This window comes from Theropithecus gelada, chromosome 11 (assembly GCF_003255815.1).
Source record: "Theropithecus gelada isolate Dixy chromosome 11, Tgel_1.0, whole genome shotgun sequence".
In the NCBI taxonomy this organism is placed as follows: domain Eukaryota; kingdom Metazoa; phylum Chordata; class Mammalia; order Primates; family Cercopithecidae; genus Theropithecus; species Theropithecus gelada.
Genome location: NC_037679.1, coordinates 15,433,045 through 15,445,775, shown reverse-complemented (window position 1 = coordinate 15,445,775; position 12,731 = coordinate 15,433,045). Strand labels below are relative to the sequence as shown.

Sequence of the window (12,731 nt, the reverse complement as noted above, 5' to 3'; positions counted from 1 at the left end):
TTTTTTTTTTTTTTTTTTTTTTGAGACTGAGTCTGGCTCTGTCGCCCAGGCTGGAGTGCAGTGGCCGGATCTCAGCTCACTGCAAGCTCCGCCTCCCCGGTTCACGCCATTCTCCTGCCTCAGCCTCCGGAGTAGCTGGGACCACAGGCGCCCGCCACCTCGCCCGGCTAGTTTTTTGTATTTTTTAGTAGAGACGGGGTTTCACCGTGTTAGCCAGGATGGTCTCGATCTCCTGACCTTGTGATCCGCCCGTCTCAGCCTCCCAAAGTGCTGGGATTACAGGCTTGAGCCACCGCGCCCGGCATAAATCTTTACTAGATATATAATTGCAAATATTTCCTCCCATTCTGTGGGTTACCTTTTTACTCTGTTGATATTATCTTTTGATGTACAAAATTTTAAAATTTTCATGAGGTCCAATTTGTTCATTTTTTTCTTTTGTTGCCTATGTCTTTGGTGTTATATCCAAGTAATCGTTGCCAGATTCAATGTCACAAAGATTTTGCCCTATGTTTTCTTCTAAGAGCTTCATAGTTTTAGCTCTTACGTTCAGATTTTAGATCTATTTTGAGTTAATATTTGTATGGTGTTAAGTAATGGTTCAACTTCATCTTTTTGCAGGTAGATATCCAGTTTCCCACAGCAACATTTGTTAGAAAGGTTGTCTTTTCCCCCATCAACTAGTCTTGGCACCCTTGTCAAAAATCATTTGACCATATATGCAAGAGTTTATTTCTGGGCTCTCTATTCTATTCCATTGGTCTTTATGTCTGCTGCTATACCAATATCACACTGTTTTGATTTATAGTAGCTTTGCAGTAAGTTGTGATATCAGGAAGTTGTTCTTTTTCAATATTGTTTTGTCTATTTGGGGTCCCTTGAGATTTTATATGAATTTTAGGATGGGCTTTTCAATTTCTGCAAAAAAACATGATTGAGATTTTGATAGGGATTGCATTGAATCTGTGGATCACTTTGGGTACTGTTGGCATCTTAACAATATTAAGTATTCTAATCCATGAACATGGAATGCATTTTCATTTATTTATGCCTCATTTAATTTCTTTCAGCAATATTTTACAGTTTTCATTGTATAAACCTTTTAACTCCTTGGATAAATTAATTTCTAAGTATTTTATTTTTACCTATTGTAAGTGGGATTGTTTTCAAAATTTTATTTTCAAATGGTTCATTGTTAATATGTAGGGATGCAAGTGGTTCCTCTTTGTTGACTTGTAATCCACTAATTTGCTGAATTCCTTTATCAGTTCTAATAGTTTTTTGTGTGAAATCTTTAGGGTTTTCTACATATAAAACCATAAGAAGTAGCCAGGCGTGGTGGCACGCCTGTAGTCCCAGCTACTCAGGACGCTGAGGCAGAAGAACCGCTTGAACCCGGGAAGCGGAGGCTGCAGTGAGCCCAGAAGGAGCCACTGCACTCCAGCCTGGCGACAGAGCGAGACTCCGTCTCAGGAAAAAAATCATAAGAAGAAGAGATAATTGTACTTCTTCCTTTTCAACTTGTATGCTTTTAATTTTCTTTTCTTGCCTAATTGCTCTGGCTAGAACTTCTAGTGCTATGTTGAATGGAACTAGCAAAAGGGGGCATCCTTTTCTTGTTCCCAATATTAGTGGAATAGCCTTCAATCTTTCACCATTGAGTATGATATGATGTTTGTTATGAGTTTCTCATACGTGCCTTTTATTATATTGAGGTAGTTTCCTTTATTCCTAGTTTGTTAAATGTTTTCATCATGAAAGGGTGTTGAATTTTGTCAAATGCTTTTTCTGCATCAATTGAGATGATTGTATGATTTTTCTCCTTCATTCTGTTAATGTGGTGAATTATATTGATTGATTTTCATATATTGTGCTGTTTTTACATTCCAGGAATAAATCCCACAGTGTATAATCCTTTTAATATATTGCTAAATTTGGCTTGCTGGTATTTGTTGAGGATTTTTGCATCAGTATTCATAAGAGATATTGGTGTATGTTTTCTTTTTTCCTAGTGTATGTCTGCCTTTGGTATCACGGTAGTGCTCACCCCTGGAATGAGTTAGAAAGTGTTCCTTCTCTTTGATCTTTTGGCAAAGTTTGAGAAGCATTAGCATTATTCTTCTTCAAATGTTTGGCAGAATTCACCAGTGAAGCCATCCGGTCCAGGGCTTTCATTTTGGGGAGGTTTTTGATTATTGATGCAATCTCTTTAATTCAAATTTTCTATTACTTTATGATTTAGTCTTAGTAAGATATATATTTCTAGGAACTTGTTCATTTCATCTAGATTATCCAATCTGTTGGCATGTAATTGTTTAAATACTCTCATAATTCTTTTAATTTTTGTAAAATGTAATGTTCCCACTTTCATTTTTACTGTAATAATTTGAGTCTTTTTATCTTTTTTTTGTTGTTAGTGTAACTAAAGGTTTGTCAATTTTGTTAATCTATTTGAGGAACCAATTTCTGGTTGCACCGATTTTCTCTATTGTTTCTATTATCTGTATTATTATTATTATTATTATTAATTATTATTTTGAGACAGAGTCTCCCTCTGTTGCCCAGGCTGGAGTGCAGTGGTGCGAATCCTCTGCCTCCCCAGTTCCAGTGATTCTCCTGCCTCAGCCTCCCAAGTAACGGGAGTTACAGGCATCCACCACCATGCTGGGCTAATTTTTTTTTTTTTTTTTTTTGAGACGGAGTCTCGCTCTGTTGCCCAGGCTGGAGTGCAGTGGCATGATCTCGGCTCACTGCAAGCTCCGCATCCCGGGTTTATGCCATCTCCTGCCTCAGCCTCCTGAGTAGCTGGGACTACAGGCGCCCACCACCTCGCCCAGCTAGTTTTTTGTATTTTTTTAGTAGAGATGGGGTTTCACCGTGTTAGCCAGGATGGTCTCGATCTCCTGACCTCATGATCCACCCGTCTTGGCCTCCCAAAGTGCTGGGATTACAGGCTTGAGCCACCGCGCCCAGCCTTTTTTTTTTTTTTTTTTTTTTTAGAGACAGAGTCTTACTCTGTTGCCCAGGCTAGAGTGCAGTGGCACGATCTCGGTTCACCGCAACTTCCGCCTCCCAGGTTCAAGCAATTCTCCTGCCTCAGCCTCCCAAGTAGCTGGGATTACAGGCATGCACCACTACAGCTAATTTTTATATTTTTAGTAGAGACAGGATTTCACCTTGTTGACCAGGCTGGTCTTGAACTCCTGACCTCAGATGATCCACCTGCCTTGGCCTCCCAAAGTGCTGGGATTACAGGCGTGAGCCACTGCGCCCAGCCAATTTTTGCTTTTTATGTTTTTTGAGACAGAGTCTTGCTTTGTCCCCCAGGTTGGAGTGTAGTGGTGCGATGTTGGCTCACTGCAACCTCCACCTCCCAGGTTCAAGCAATTCTCCTGCCTCAGCCTCCTGAGTAGCTGGAACTATAGGCGTGTGCCACCATGCCCAGCTAATTTTTTGTATTTTTAGTAGAGACGGGGTTTCACCGTGTTAACAGGATGGTCTCGATTTCCTGACCTCGTGATCCGCCCGCCTCAGCCTCCCAAAGTGCTGGGATTACAAGCATAAGTGAACTTGCCGGGCCTATTTTTAATTTTTTCACAATTATTTGTGCCTAAAGATATTCTCTGTTTTATTTATCTTTTCTCTAATCTCTATTATTTCCTTCCTTACGATAGTTTTGGGTTTAACTCATTCTTTAATCTTCTTTAGTTTCCTTTAATCTCTTTTAGTAATGTTTTGTAGTTTTCAATGTACAAATTTTACACTTATAGCTGCTATTATAAATGGAATTTTCTTAACTTCATTTTCAAATTGTTCATTGCACATATATAGAGATATCATTGATTTTTGTGTATTGATAGTGTATCCTGCAACTTTGCTGAACCCATTTATTAGTACGTGTGTGTGTATGTATGTATGTGTGTGTAAGTTTGAGTTTTTTTAACGGCAACATCATGTCACCCACTAATATAGGCTGGTTTACTTCATCCTTTCTAATCAGGAACATTTTATTTCATTGTCTTGCTTAATTACTCTGACTAGAACCTCCAGTACAATGTTGAATAGAAGTAGCAAGAGTGAGCATCTTTGTCTTGTTTCTTCTTTTAGGAATTTTATCTGTTTATTTTAAACACTATTGTAATTGGAATTATTATTTTTTTCATTTTATTTTTCTGTAGAGACAGGGTCTCACTATGTTGCCTAAGCTGGTCTCAAATTCCTACCCTCAAGCAGTCCTCCCACCTCAGCCTCCCAAAGTCCAGGTATTATAAGCTTGAGCCATGGTGACCAGCTGGAATTGTTTTTCTAAGTTAACTTTCTTTTTTTTTTTTTTTTTTTTGAGACAGAGTCTCGCTCTGTTACCCATGCTGGAGTGCAGTGGCGCGATCTTGGCTTACTACAACCTCCACCTCCCGGGTTCAAGTGATTCTCCTGCCTCACTCAGCCTCCCAAGTAGCTGGGATTACAGGCGCCCGCCACCACACTCGGCTAAATTTTTTTTCTTTCTTTTTTTAAGATGAAGTCTCACTCTGTTGCCCAGGCTGGAGTGCAATGGCGTGATCTCGGCTCATTGCAACCTCTGCAGCCCAGGTTCAAGTGATTCTACTGCCTCAGCCTCCTGAGTAGCTGGGACTACAGGCACATGCCACTAATTTTTGTATTTTTAGTAGAGATGGGGTTTCACCATGTTGGCCAGGCTGGTATTGAACTCTTGATCCACCTGCCTCAGCATCTCAAAGTGCTGGAATTACAGGTTTGAGCCACCACGCCTGGACAATTTTTTGTATTTTTAGTAAAGACAGGGTTTCACCGTGTTAGCCAGGATGTTCTCGATCTCCTGACCTCGTGATCTACCCGCCTTGGCCTCCCAAAGTGCTAGGATTACAGGTGTGAGCCACCACACTCGGCCCTAAGTTAACTTTCAATGTATGTTTTTAGACTACAGAAATAGAATTCGTTTATATATTAATTTTTATTACTTTTAATTTTAATTTTTTAATTATTTTATTTATTTATTTATTTATTTATTTATTTTTATTTTTTTTGAGACAGGGTCTCCCTCTGTCACCCAGACCGGAGTTCAGTGGTGTGATCACAGCTTCCTGAAGCCTCAACCTCCTGGGCCCAAGTGATCCTCCTGTCTCAGCCTCCTGAGAAACTGAGATTACAGGCATGTGCCACCACAGCTGGAGAGTTGAGCTGGCTAATTTTTTTCTTTTTTTTGCAGAGACAGTGTCTCCCCTATGTTGCCCAGGCTAGTCTTGAACTCCTGGATTAAGGCAATCCTCCCACTTCAGCCTCCCAAAGTGTGTGAGCCACCATGCCCAGTCCATGTTGTTTTTATTTTGCGTTACTTTTTAAAATTTTATTATTATTATTTTTTGAGACATGGTCTCACTCTGTTGCCTAGGTTGGAGTGCAGTGGCACAATCATGGCGCACTGTAACCTCCCCCTCCTGGGTTCAAGCAATTCTCCTGCCTCAGCCTCCCGAGTAGCTGGGGCTACAGATGCACACCACCACCCCTGGCTATGGTTTTTATTTTTTGTAAAGATGTGGTTTCCCCATGTTGGCCAGACTGGTCTTGAATGCCTGGTCTCAAGCCCCGCCCCATTTTTTTTTGTTTGTATTTTTGTTGTTGCTGTTTTGTTTTGTTTTGTTTTTTTCTTTTTTTTTTAGATAGAGTCTCGCTCTGTCACCAGGCTGGAGTGCAGTGGCACAATCTCGGCTCACTGCAATCTCTGCCTCCTGGGTTCAAGTGATTCTCCTGCCTCAGCCTCCCGAGTAGCTGGGATTATAGGCACGCACCACCATGCCTGGCTAATTTTTTTGCATTTTTAGTACAGACAGGGTTTCACCTTGCTGGCCAGGCTGGTCTTGAACTCCTGACCTCGTGATCTACCCACCTCGGCCTCCCAAATTACTGGGATTACACATGTGAGCCACCGCGCCCAGCCCCTATGTTGTTTTTAAGAGTCTCATATTCTACTAACTGAACCAGCCAGGACTATGTTGTTTTTAAATAAATATCGTTCCACATCTTCCTTTCTAGTTTTATGCCATTTATTTTTATTCTTTCTTCATTACACTAGTTAGAACTTCCAGTACAATGAGGAAAAACGGGTAAGAATGGATATTTCTGCTTTGTGATAGATCTTAGGAGAAAAGGGTTAAATCTTTTACTCCGTTTAGTGTTGCTACACAGAAACTATAGAGTCCTAGGAGGCTGGGTGCAGTGGCTCAGCACTCTGGGAGGCCTAGGCAGGAGGATCCCTTGAGCCCAGTAGCTCAAGACCAGCCTGGCCAACATAGTGAGGTCCCTTCTCTACAAGAAAATTTTAAAAATTAGCCAGGTGTGGTGGCACGCACCTGAAGTCCCAGATATATAGGAGGCTGAGGTGGGAGGATTGCTTGAGCCCGGGAGTTCAAGGCTGCAGGCTGCAGTGAGCTGTTATTGTGCCAACTGCACTCCAGCCTGGTATACATATATGTGTGTGTGTATGTACATTTTATCCACGTAGGTATACATATATGTATATATATTGTCTCAGGGATTCCCCAGAGGTTTGGGGTCTAGTAATTTCAGACAGAGCTGGACTCCTTTCCACCTAGTTCTTGCTGTTTCTAACTTGGCACTGTGTCTCTGGAGACTTACTCATCTGCTTCTGTCTTTGCTGTTAGTTGTCAGGGGCCACTCCTGGGAACTGAAAGAACTGAAAAAAAAATAGAGGGAGGAACCCTGGACCCTGCCATTGGCCTATTCCCTTTGGCCATGTACCTGAGGTGAGTGACATCAGAGGAAACTTTAGGCCATAATGATATGTGGGAATTGGTACCATTTTCAGGATTTTGTCTGATTTGTCAATCTGTCCAGTTTCCCTGGACTCCCATCCAGTATATTCTCTTTTGGATGAAGTCTTGCTCTGTCACTCAGTCTGGATGGTGCAGTGGTGTAATCATGGCTCACTGCAGCCTTGACCTCCCCAGGTTCAGGTGATCCTCCCACCTCAGCCTCCCCAGTAGCTGGGACTAGAGGTGCACGCCACCACTCCTGGCTAATTTTTATATTTTTTGTAGAGACAGGGCTTTCACCATGTTGCCTAGGCTGGTCTCAAACATCTGGGCTCAAGCCATCCGCCTGCTTTGGCTTCCCAACCAGTACATTCTTTTAATAAGAAAAATGGTGACCAGGCACTGTGGCTCAAGCCTGTAATCTCAGCACTTTGGAAGGCCGAAGTGGGCAGATCACCTTAGGCCAGGGGTTCAAGATCAGCCTGGCCAACATGGAGAAACCCCATCTCTACTAAAAATACAAAATTAGCTAGGCATGGTGGCACACGCCTGTAATCTCAGCTACTCGGGAGGTTGAGGCAGGAGAATCGCTTGAACCTGGGAGGTGGAGGTTGCAGTGAACCGAGATCGTGCCATTGCACTCCAGCCTGGTCAACAAGAACGAAACTCCATCTCAGGAAAAAAAAAAAAAAAAAGAAAGAAAGAAAGAAAAAAAAGAAAAGAAAAGAAAAAGAAAAATGGTTTAGGGATCCCAGAGATCACCAGCTATTCCTTTATCCTTTCTCCCCTCAAGAAGATACAGAGGACCTTTTCCTCAACTCATATATAGGTTTAGGGTAAAACCTTAAGATAAAAAGGATATGTCACTGGGTGCCATGGCTCACGCCTGTAATCCCAACGCTTTGGGAGGCCGAGGCAGGCTGATCATTTGAGGTCAGGAGTTTGAGACCAGCCTGACTGACATGGTGAAACCCCATCTCCACTAAAAATACAAAAAAATTAGCTGGGCATGGTGGCGCACACCTGTAGTCCCAGCTACTTGGGAGGCAGAGGCAGGAGAATCTCTTGAACCTGGGAAGCGGAGGTTGCAATGGGCCAAGATTGCACCATTGCACTCCAGCCTGAGCAACAGAGTGAGACTGTCTCCAGAAAACAAAACAAAACAAAATAAAAATTAGCCAGACGTGGTGGTGCATGCCTGTAATCCCAACTGCTAGGGAGACTGAGACACAAGAATCGCTTGAACCCGGGGTGTGGAGGTTGCAGTGAACTGTGATCATGCCACTGCACTCTAGCCTGGGCAACAGAGTGAGACTGTGTCTCCAAAAAAAAAAAAAAAAAAAAAAAGGAAAAGAAAAAGAAAAGACAAAAAGATATGGGACAGGACTGCAGGGCCTAAAAGGGAAAAGGTCAGTTTGTCAGTGTGGGTCAAAGGTGAGAAGGACAAAGTCTGGGCTGGGAAGAGATGCATAAATATTTGCAAATGTTTTGTCCTTCACTGTTTTGGAAGACATCAACTTTCTGGTTTCCTTGTGATTCTGGGAAAGGGCAGGATTAAAAACAGCAACAACAGGCCGGGCGCGGTGGCTCAAGCCTGTAATCCCAGCACTTTGGGAGGCCGAGACGGGCGGATCATGAGGTCAGGAGATCGAGACCATCTTGGCTAACACGGTGAAACCCCGTCTCTACTAAAAAATACAAAAAACTAGCTGGGCGAGGTGGCGGGCGCCTGTAGTCCCAGCTACTCGGGAGGCTGAGGCAGGAGAATGGCATAAACCCGGGAGGCGGAGCTTGCAGTGAGCTGAGATCCGGCCACTGTACTCCAGCCTGGGCGATAGAGCGAGACTCCGTCTCAAAAAAAAAAACAAACAAACAAACAAAAAAAAAAAACAGCAACAACAACAATAACAATAAAAGTAATTCAGGTCATGAAGATACCAAAGCAAATGAGATGTTTGGACTGTTTTTTTCCTCTGGCTTACTTCTCCTCAAAATAGGAGGATCACCCACATCCTTTAAGAGTGAAGATGAGGTGTGTTCAGGGCAACCGAAGTTTCCAAGAGCTAAGACACTTTCTAGCTCTGGCCAGTCTTGGTGTCTCTTTGTCCCGAGCCTTTCTCCACTTTCCAACGTGAGCACTGCTTCCTTCCAGCAGGGCTGCTCTGATGTCCCCTCATGGTCCAGGCTGTGCTGCTCCTTTTCTGTGTCCTGCTGTCCCTGGTGTCTGCCTTTCCAAGAAGTACCCAGAACGAGACCCTGAGCCTCCAGCCATCTTTCACAGAGACTGGGCACCCATCAAACATGCTCTCCATTTTTTGGAGAACACGGAGAGCCAGATTCCTCTCCCAGATCCCAGGACCTGCCAGGATCTCTTACACACAGCCCCCTTCCTAGCCCCTGTCTGAGTACCTGTCCAACTTAGCTCTGAGGATGGCCCTGGAGGAGGTGGGCTGCCCAACTGAGGCCCATGTTCTGCAGCTTCAGATGGGAGGAAAGGATACCACTGAAACCCTCATCCATGAGAGTCAAAAAGTTCAATGGGGAGGAAGGCAATACCAACGTTAATTGTGAAGAATCTAGTGGTCCCTTCCGGAAGTGTGAATAAACCGAGCACCCAGCTGCCCATCCTGGGAAACGTATGGATGGTGGCAAATATACCCACTGGGGTGGCTGGCTTACCAGTTAGCTCAGATGGTGATTGAATTTGCTGAGAAACCATCTCCTATGATGCTTGGTGCCACAGTTCAAAGCTTTTGGTGTCAACATCACCGAGAACTGCAGGTATGAGTGTTGGGAGCGTATTGAAGAATCAGGCAAAAAGTTGAAGAAGCTGTCAAGTTAAGATCATTTAAATGTCCATGGACAGTGACAATCTAATCTATCAAATGTTCCACAGCTATTCTGAAGTGCTTTGTGAGGAAAATGATCCAGGAATTGATCCTGGCTCACTTCAGCTATTCAAAATGCCACATAGGTAACGAGTCTCCTTTCCCAGGACTGTATTCAAGGATGGGACACAATAAGTAGTTAGAAATGTTGGAGACCACTTCGGACAGATGAATGCTCTTTATTTCATCCCTTTGCTTAAACACACATGTGACCAGTGTTAGCCTTGCCCTTCTCCACTTAGTAGGTGTCAGCCCCTATTTTTTTTTTTTTTTAAGATGGAGTCTCACTCTGTAGCCCAGGCTGGAGTGCATCCTGGCTCACTGCAACCTCCACCTCCTGGGTTCAAGCGATTCTCCTGCCTCAGCCTCCCAAGTAGCTAGGACTACAGGCACCCACCACCACGCCCGGGTATTTTTTTTTTTTTTCGATATTTTTAGTAGAGACAGGCTTTCACCATATTGGCCAGACTGGTCTTGAACTCGTGACCTTGTGATCCGCCCACCTGGGCCTCCCAAAGTGCTGGGATTACAGGCGTGAGACACCATGCCCAGTCGCTAATTTAATTTTTAAAATGAAGAGAAATCAGAGTATCACAAACATCTCATCTTTCCTAATTCTGAATTTCCCTGGCTCCTATCATGAGCTTACTGTATGTGGCAGGGACATACAGGAAATGCCAAAGAACAGGACTGTGGGTATAGATGTTGAGTGTGTGACAAGGGCACAAGGTTTGAGCAGCCAGTATAAATGGGCAAATATTTGCAGAGATTACATCCTTCACTGATCATAGGGGAAAGCAAATATCTCCTTTCCTCACGGGACAGAGAACTAGGCAGAACAGGATCGGGGAGCAACCAAAACTCACTTCTCAATGACTGGACTGTGTGGTAATCTGGGGTCCCTATATATGGGTGGAAATAAAACAGAATCCCTGGTGACCTATAAATGAGGGAAACCAAGTGGGAGCAATTGGGGTGCATTTCCTATTTCCTAGGCCTTTACCTAAAAAGAACAGAAGCTTGGGGCTAGGTGCAGTGCTCACACCTGAAAGCCTATCACTTTGGGAGGTGGAGGTGGGAGGATCACTTGAGCCCAAAGTTCAGAATCAGGCTGGGCAAGATGGCAAAACCACATCTCTACAAAAATTTTAAAAATTAGCTGGGCATGGTGTCATGCACCTGTAGTCCCAGCTGCTTGGGAGGCTGAGGCAGGAGGATCCCTTGAGCCCAGGGGTTCAAGGCAGCAGTGATTTGTGATCCCATCACTGCACTCCAGTCTGGGCAACAGAGCAAGACCCCGTCTCTAAAAAGAAAGTACAAAAGCTTGTAGGTAGGTGATGTATGAGGTGTCCCCCTAACTGAGCTGTGGGCTCACCATAGCCCTTAGGGAAATGGTTTGTATGTTTTGGATTTCTCCCCTTTCTAGGGTACTCTGCTCCAGACATGTGTGGCCTCAGACTCATCATGATACCAGTTGAGCTGCTACTTTGCTACGTCCTGCTGCACCCTGTGGATGCCACTTCATATGGAAAGCAGACAAATGTCTTGATGCACCTTCCCTTGTCCTTGGAATCCCAGACACCCTCCTCAGACCCCTTGTCCTGCCAATTTCTGCACCCAAAGTCACTGCCTGGTTTCAGCCACATGGCCCCTCTACCCAAGTTCTTGGTAAGCCTGGCTCTAAGGAATGCCCTGGAGGAAGCTGGTTGCCAGGCTGATGTTTGGGCTCTACAGCTACAGCTCTACCGCCAGGGTGGTGTGAATGCTACACAGGTCCTCATCCAGCATCTTCGAGGGCTCCAGACAGGAAGAAGCACAGAGAGGAACGTGTCAGTGGAAGCCCTGGCCTCTGCTCTGCAGCTGTTAGCCAGGGAGCAGCAAAGCACAGGAAGGGTCTGGCGCTCCCTCCCCACAGAGGACTGTGAGAATGAGAAGGAGCAAGGTGTGCACAATGTTATCCAGCTGCTGCCAGGAGTGGGAACCTTCTACAACCTGGGCACAGCTTTGTATTATGCTACTCAAAACTGCCTGGGCAAGGCCAGGGAACGAGGCCGAGATGGGGCCATAGATCTGGGATATGACCTTCTGATGACCATGGCCGGGATGTCAGGGGGACCTATGGGTCTAGCGATCAGTGCTGCACTTAAACCTGCATTAAGGTCTGGGGTTCAGCAGTTGATCCAGTATTACCAAGATCGGAAAGACGCAAACATCTCTCAGCCAGAGACCACCAAGGAGGGTTTGAGGGCCATCTCAGATGTGAGTGACTTGGAAGAAACAACTACCCTGGCTTCTTTCATATCAGAAGTAGTAAGTTCAGCTCCCTACTGGGGGTGGGCCATAATCAAGAGCTATGATTTAGATCCTGGGGCTGGGAGTCTTGGGATATAAAAGAAGGTGGTAACCACAGAACTAATAAATCTAATATCCTGACAAGCTGTATACATGTCTTCAAAATTTTAAACTCTGATTTATTCAGGAGGAAGGCTGTACAGTAAAACGTAGGAACGTAAATGTTTGGGGGTTGAAGTCAGAGGGTTTGGTTTTGAATCTAGGCTCCACTTGTTAGACCCTCCGTGATCACTGACTGGTAACTTCTTTCTTGAACTAAGATCAGTTTTTAAATTTCTAAAGGAGAGAATGATTTTAACTTCAACGAGTTGCCCTGTAAATTTTAAATGATACAATTAATCTAAAGTGCTTATCACAGTACTCTCAATAAATAGCTATTAGCCAGGTGCAGTGGCTCATGCCTGTAATCCCAGCACTGTGGGAGGCCGAGGCAGGAGGATCACCTGAGGTCAGGAGTTCAAGACCAGCCTGGGCAACATGGCGAAACTCCGTCTCTACGATAAACACAAAAAATTATCCTGGCGGAGTTATGCACGCTTGTAGTCCCAGCTACCTGGGAGGCTGAGGCGGGAGAATTACCTGAGCCCGGGTGGTCGAGGCTGCAGTGAGCCGAGGTCGCGCCACTGCACTCCAGCCTGGGTGATAAGAGCGAGACCACGTCTCAAAAAATAAAAAAAAAAATACTGTTTTCATTACCTCA

At 44.4% G+C, this 12,731-nt stretch overlaps 1 protein-coding gene across 2 annotated transcripts; it reads left to right on the top strand.

Moving 5' to 3' along the window:
* The first annotated feature begins 10,452 nt into the window (after nucleotides 1-10,452).
* APOF (apolipoprotein F) lies at nucleotides 10,453-12,723 on the top strand. Of its 2 annotated transcripts, none has more exons than XM_025403334.1 (2): nucleotides 10,453-10,567; nucleotides 11,106-12,723. In XM_025403334.1, the coding sequence occupies exons 1-2, from the start codon at nucleotides 10,552-10,554 to the stop codon at nucleotides 12,068-12,070; spliced, it is 981 nt and encodes a 326-aa protein (XP_025259119.1). In that variant the 5' UTR covers nucleotides 10,453-10,551; the 3' UTR covers nucleotides 12,071-12,723. The 2 variants fall into 2 exon arrangements, with proteins under 2 accessions (XP_025259119.1, XP_025259120.1); XM_025403335.1 differs by lacking the exon at nucleotides 10,453-10,567 and adding an exon at nucleotides 10,830-11,013.
* The last annotated feature ends 8 nt before the right edge of the window (nucleotides 12,724-12,731 follow it).